The following is a 7,306-nucleotide window of genomic DNA, read 5'->3' as shown; positions in this document are numbered from 1 at the left end:
GGAAAGGGATAGGTATATATCGCAGAGCAAGAGTTATAGCTGGGGGAAAGGAAATTATAATGCGATTAGGCAAGATTTAGGATTATTAGGATGGGGAAGGAAACTGCAGGTCAGGGATGGGCACAAACATGGAACAGCTACTGCATGTCTTTGATAAGTATGTATCTGTCAGGCAGGGGGAAGTGGTTGAGTGAGGGAACCGTAGTTTACTAAAGAAGTTTAATCTCTTGTCAAGACAAAGAAGAAGCTTATGTTAGGATGAGATGTGAAGGCTCAGTTAGGGCGCTTGAGAGTTACAAGTTAGCCAGAAAAGACCGAAAGAGAGAGCTAAGAAGAGCCAGGAGGTGACATGAGATGTCATTGGCAGATAGGATCAAGGAAAACCGTTTCTTTTCTATAGGTATATCAGGAATAAAAGAATGACTAGAGAAAGATTACAGCCAGTCAAGGATAGTTGTGCTTGGAATCTGAGGAGATAGAAGAAGCCTTAGTATTCATACTGGGAAAAGACAATGTTGTTGAAGAGAATACAGATATACAGGCTATAGGCTAGATGGGATTGAGGTTCACAAGGAGGAGGTGTTAAGAATTCTGGAAAGTGTGAAAATAGATAAATCTCCTGGGCCTAATGGGATTTATCCTAGGATACTCTGGGAAACCAGGGAGGAGATTGCAGGGCCTTTGGCTTTGATCTTTATGCTGTCATTATCTACAGGAATAGTGCCAGAAGTCTGGAGGACAGCAAATGTTGTCCCCTTGTTCAAGAAGGGGAATAGAGACAACCCTAGTAATTATAGACCAGTGAGCCACACTTTGGTTGTGGGTAAAGTATTGGAAGGGGTTATAAGTGATTAAATTTATAATAGGTTGATTAGAGATAGGCAACATGGTTTTGTAAAGGGTAGGTCATGCCTCACAACCCTTACTGAGTTCTTTGAGAAGGTGGCCAAACAGGTGGATGAGGGTAAAGCGGTTGATGTGGCGTAAATGGATTTCAGTAAGGCATTTGGTAAGTTTCCCCACAGCAGATTGTTGCACAAAGTATGGAGGCATGGGATTGAGGATGATTTAGCGGTATGGATCAGAAATTGCCTAGCTGAAAGAAGACAAAGGGTAGTGGTTGATGTGAAATGTTCATCCTGGAGTTCAGTTAGCAGTGGTGTACTGCAAGGATCTGTTTAGGGGTCACTGCTGTTTGCCATTTTTATAAATGACTTGGATGAGGGCGCAGAAGGATGGGTTAGTAAATTTGCAGATGACACTAAGGTCAGTGGAATTGTGGATAGGGTTGAAGGATATTGAAGGTTACAAATGTACAGACATACACTGCAGAGCTGGGCTGCGAGGTGGCAAATGGAGTTTAATGTGAAAAAGTGTGAAGTGATTTACTTTGGAAGAAGCAACAGGAATTAAGAAGGCATATGGTGTGTTAGCTTTTATTGGTCAAGGGATTGAGTTTCTAAGCCACAAGGTCATGCTGCAGCTGTACAAAACTCTGGTGCGGCTGCACTTGGAGTATTGCATACAGTTCTGGTCATCGCATTATAGGAAGGATGTGGAAGCTTTGGAAAGGATGCAGAGGAGATTTACTCGGATGTTGCCTGGTATGGAGGGAAGGTCTTATGAGGAAAGGTTGAGGGACTTGAGGTTGTTTTCGTTAGACATAAGAAGGTTTAGAGGTGACTTAATTGAGACATATAAGATAATCAGAGGGTTAGATAGTGTGGACAGTGAGAGCTTTTTCCTTGGATGGTGATGGTTAGCATGAGGGGACATTGTTTTAAATGGAAGGGTGACAGATACAAGACAGATGTCAGAGGTAGTTGCTTTACTCAGAGAGTAGTAGAGGCATGGAACACACTGCCTGCAATAGTAGTAGACTTGCCATTTTTAAAGGCATTTAAATGGTCATTAGATAAACATATGGATGATAATGGAATAGTGTAGGTTAGATAGGCTTCAGATTGGTTTCACAGATTGATGCAATATCGAGGGCTGAAGGGCCTGTACTGCACTGTAATGTTCAATGTTCTATGTTCTAAATAAGTCTCCTTGATACTTAACCTGGGACATAGGTAAATAGCTAATATATTAGCAATAAGGAGAAGTGCCATAAGGAAAAGCTTAGGCAAAAGTAAAATGACAATATCAGGACATCGTGAAATATACTACAATTATATTATGGGTATGTTGAAGTTATTAGGACTAGGATTAAAAAGAAAATCTGATTTTTTTTCCTTTATTCCTTCATGGGATGAGGGCATTTCTAACCAGACAGCATTTATTGCCCAACCCTAATTGCCCAGAGGACAGTTAAGAGTCAACCACATTCCCGTGGATCTGGAGTCACATGCAGACCAGACCAGGTAAGGATGGCAGTTTCTTTCCCTAAAGGAAACTAGTGAATCAGGTGGGTCTTTCATGACAATTGACAATGGATTCATGGTCACCATTACTCTGAATATCATATATTTTTATTGAATTCAAATTCCACCACCTACTGTGGCAGAATTTGAACCACAGTCCCCAGACATTATCTGGATCTCTGGGTTGACAATCCAACAATAATGCCACTAGACTTTCACCTGCCCCTACCCCCGGCCCCCACTTTCAATGTCCCACAATTTAATTGTAAATTGGAACATTCTAAAATATTTCTGAATTTTGAGGGAGAAGAAACAAAGTTAACCCATTTTATAGTTGCAGCTGATTTCAACACATCAGTTAGGCACTATTGTCTAAACAATGCAAATATGAAAATGTTACTCTGCCTTAAAAGTTTTCAATGCAGCAAAGAAGTTAAATATATGGGTGGCATTTACATAAATTTAGAATTTTAACTTGCAATTATAGTTACAATGTTGTTTAACAGCAAAATGAAATTTGAATGAATTTGCCTTCTTCCATAACATGAGAAAGAAGCAGTGAATTTAGGCAAAATACAGCTGTACACTCTCTAACTGGAAAGCTCACCACCAAAGCCTTACTTGATTTTGGATTTTTGCTGGATTCTGGGTTGGGCACTGAGGGTTGTGAGTGTTTTGGGCCAATCTGGGTCAGGTGAGGTCAAGGGTCACTTGTCCATGGGAAAAAGCTAGCACACAACTGGCAAAATAGATAACAGGTCTGGCATCATTTAGTGCCTGGATGAACTGCTCAGGTAAGTTCATTTTAATTGAGCATTTCTTTTAAAAAAAAAAGAGATGTTCTAAAATTGCCCAGTTTTCAGAGAACTTCAGACTTTGGACAGCTGGTTTTGAGACACTGTCTGTAAGTTAAAACAGTTTTTTTTCTTGAATATATAACATGCATCCACAACCAAGCAAAGAACTCATTTAATCTAAAATCTTTCAAACAGAAATGTTTCTTGACTCTAGTTGATAAAGTCAAGACTTTCTTCTTATGGGTTGTCCAGAAAGAGGTGGCATAGCATTAAAATTAAAGCAATGTAGTTGGAATTGAGACTTGGTCAGTTGAAAATTTCAAAATTGAGATTGTCAAATTGTCATTGAGTAAAGTTATTAAGAGTGTCAGACGTAAGGACCATGTTTGGAGTTAAGCTAAATATCAGCGACAATCTAAATGATTGGTGGAACAGACTCAAGGGGCTGAATGGTCTACAGTTCTATGTTCCACTGGGAATCTTCTTTGATTGGTTGTGTCTATGAAGAGACTTTTGACGACATTATTCCAACATAACATTATTTGTGGTAATGATAGGAGTCATTTCCTTAGTTGGTAAGTTGTGGGACTGATAATTATCCACAGTGAAAATTAAGATACGTACATGAATATATTACCTTTTTAAAAAAAAACAGGATACCTTAAATCGTTGGAAAGTTGAGCCAAAACAATGCAAAAAAAATGCCTGAAAATTGCAGCAGGTCAGGCAGCATCAGTGGAGAGAGAAGCTTGCCATTTCAGGCCTGAGGAAAAGTTAACAATCTGAAATATTAACTAACGTACCTCCCTCTCCGCAGATGCTGTCTGGCCTGCTGAGTTTTCTCAGTATTTTCTGTTTTCTACCGTGTAACTCTACAGACTCCGACAAAACCCAATTGTGACACAGTTGCTTTCACTTGTGTAAAAGCGTGCTCCCTGCATCCATAACGAGTTGGCGTTGTGCTGCCACTGGTCAATCAGCAAGCAATGGTTGTACAAGAGCAAAATACAGGCACCATGGATACTGAGAAACTGATATTTTTTAAAAGCACATAGAAAATGCTGGAAATACGCAGCCGATCTGGTAGCATGTGCAAACCAATGGATGGCCTTTCCTTATTAACATCCAGGCTGCATTGACTGACTGGGCTGAGATTCTTCCTACGCGCGAGTTTCTGGGCGCACTTCAAGCTCGGCTCACGCCTTTCCTGGGCTGCACAAACTTTCTTTTTTCACAAATCCGTTGTAAAATTTTAGAAAATTTCAGTGATAGCCAACTATGTTGCTGCATTTTTCCGGCTGATTTATTTTATTTTGCTGGAACTGCAATCAAACGCTGACTTCATGAATCCCGTTACATGTTCTTAACTAGCAAATTTTTAAAAAAAAGCTATACGAAGTTTTTTTTATGTATTTCGAACTACAAAGACGGAGGATGTGCAGTTTGCATTGAAAGCGATTCCCACAGTATTGCAATTTTAATAGGATTATCCCTGGCTTCCTTATTCCTGAATGAGCAACTGTTCCTGATATTTGGATAGCCCTGTTCGGTATTGCTGTTTCACTAATTCGCATGGAATAAAACATGATTTCTCAAAATGATGTAAGCCTGAAGGCTGGAGCGCTTTCTTCACATATCGCTATCACTCGCTCAGTCAGCTTGTGAGTTGGTAGAGGAATCGCTCTGTCGGTCATATCGCGCCCACTGCATTAGGATTAATGGCACGGACTTAAATGTAATTGGAATCCGATATAAAAAAAATCTATCACATAACCTCGGAAAGAGGCCGTCTCCCGTTAGCTGATGTTTGCGCTGTTTGAGAAAGTTAAGCGAAATGGGCAGAGAAATGACTTTATATAGCCTTCCAGCAGAAGGGGGCGAGGCCAGACCATATTTACTGAAAAAAAAGACAAGTATATTAGACAGAGCCCGATGCTGCCTTGTGGAGATTGTATTCGCCAGGCTCACGTCATTTGATCTGCTCAGGGCTGTTCTCCTCAGTCATATCGCCCTCAAGAGTGCGACCAACCTCAGCGCGGCTGCTCTGCGAGAAAGCTTCGCGTTCCTGTCCGTCCCCAGCTCGACAGACGCTTCACACCTCCCTCCGCTCGTTGGACGGAAAGCGGCTGCAATTAACCTGAAGCCATCGAGCGGTTAGCAGCAATGCCTGCCGAAGCTCCGAGGATGGTTCCCACCACAGCGTGAGACCGAGCAAGGCCGGCAATCCCCCGCAAGTGGCCAGCTATCGCAGTCATACTGGAGAGAGTTTGGATTGCAATACTAACTGCGGGGGAAAAGTCTGAAGATATTTTATCTTGATTTTTGTTTAAGTGTAAAGGGAAATGGCACTAAACCAAATCTGATATTAAAAAAATTGAAAGGCTTATTAAACTCGTCGTTTAAAAAAAAAGTAATGCTATAACCTTTCAGTTAGACTGTTCACCTAACCTTTTTAATTCTGTGATTTAAAGATCTAAATGAACTGCAATCAGATAGCTAGAAAATTATTTCGGAAAGAATTACCCGAGTAAAACATTGGCATTTGTTCAGATTGTTGAGCAGTGGATGGCTGTGAAGGTGTTAAATGTGACAGTTATTGACCGGAGACGGCAGAGCAGATGTTGACGGGACCTGGTCTGGGGCTATCCAAGGCGTTTCTTGTTAAAAAGGTGAAACCCCAGCACTCCGAGTTCTATGAGGAGGCTTCCAACACACTTGGCTGCAAGATGTTACTTACAACTCGGGCCAGTCATTCCAGGGCCCTACCTCAGATCTGTAGACACGCTGTAGCACTATAGATCTGGTAAGGCTGCCTCCACTGTTTTTTTCTTTGCTGCATTCACATCGATAACCAGAACTTGATTTTGAGGAGCCGAGGATATCCCGGAGATTCTCCCCAAGTGAGCTCCGAGTCACTGCTGTAGCTGCTTTTAGGAGACATCACCCGCAGGTTACTATGCAATTTCGACTGATTTCTGTGGTTCTAATTTTATTAAACTGTATGGAATACATTGGCAGCCAAAACGCCTCAAGAGGAAGGCGGCACAGACGAAGTAAGTTTGAATTTTTTTTAAAAAATGATGTTACACCTGTTTACATTTCCAAATACCGATACATTTTTGTTTCCTCTCCCCCCCCCCCCCCGTCGTCTGTATCTTTGGTTTCCTTTTACGTTTGGTCATTTAAATTCTGATTGTGGCTGTAGCAAAGTGCTTGGTGTTGGCGGGGAGGGGGTTGGTGTGAAGGGGGAGAGTGGACTTCAGTTAACTTTTCTGTCAGTCGGCTCCTCAGACCGATGCTTGAAGGTAGTATTGGCCGTAATAAGAGGGATGCAGTGATCTACAAAATCAGCCTCGGTGTCTGGTTGCCGCGGTCTAACCTCGGACATTTGCTGAGTTTAGTGAGGCGTTATAACAAGCACACGAAAAACTTCGTCCCGGAGGAAGGGGAGTTGCTGTCATTTCAAACGGCGGCTATCCGCTAGTCTCGTCCAGGTCGCTTTTAACACTGGGAAGACAGTGAGCCGTTGTCAAGGCTGGGTCTGAGTCTGTTTCTTTGCTGCTTGTAAGAACTTAGATTTAAAAATATTGTGCAAAGAATAGCAGAAATTCAACCACTGAAGGAGGCGAAGTACTGTGCGTGTGTTTGCTTTCTTATCTTTTATTAACTAAAGAGAGCAGGATATTTTGGATTTCCGCGGAGGGGGGTAGACTGACTAACGTGCCGGCATACCTATGCATGGGGGAGCATTGCTGGTTGATAGGACAATACACTTCGCTATCAGCATCTATTCTCACCCGCCAGTGTTTTGAAAAATGTGTAGGTCAAGGGTACGGGTAATCAGGTCACCAAAGGGAGGTCAGTAAGTGCATATTCCTCTATCGGATGGTGCTGTGCAGCTGAGAGCGCTTTTGTACTTGACACTTTGCTTATCGCCCAGAGATCGCGGTGCTAATGTGCTGCTTCAGTTTGACTGCAGAAGTATTCCAGTACTTCGCCTCTTTGGTCAACTACATGTAATCTGAAACTTACTGACAGACGTTCCTCGTAGCTCTCACTCCTTAGCGCCATGTAGGAACTGAAATAAGAGATCACATATGCATTGCCATAAAGATACTAGGAAGTGCTGGGTATGTTTATTTT

The 7,306-nt window shown here is 41.9% G+C and overlaps 1 protein-coding gene across 1 annotated transcript in view; it reads left to right on the top strand.

Annotated features, from left to right (window-relative positions):
* Positions 1-5,081: 5,081 nt before the first annotated feature.
* Positions 5,082-7,306, top strand: part of rspo3 (R-spondin 3) — a 105,210-nt gene continuing 102,985 nt past the window's right edge. The window contains exon 1 of the mRNA XM_043683857.1: positions 5,082-6,216. Coding sequence (XP_043539792.1) covers positions 6,120-6,216 — 97 coding nt within the window. The 5' untranslated portion in view covers positions 5,082-6,119. The remainder of the gene's footprint in view (positions 6,217-7,306) is intronic.

This window comes from Chiloscyllium plagiosum, chromosome 3, assembly GCF_004010195.1.
Source record: "Chiloscyllium plagiosum isolate BGI_BamShark_2017 chromosome 3, ASM401019v2, whole genome shotgun sequence".
In the NCBI taxonomy this organism is placed as follows: Eukaryota; Metazoa; Chordata; class Chondrichthyes; order Orectolobiformes; family Hemiscylliidae; genus Chiloscyllium; species Chiloscyllium plagiosum.
This window is presented reverse-complemented; position numbering and strand designations above follow the sequence as displayed.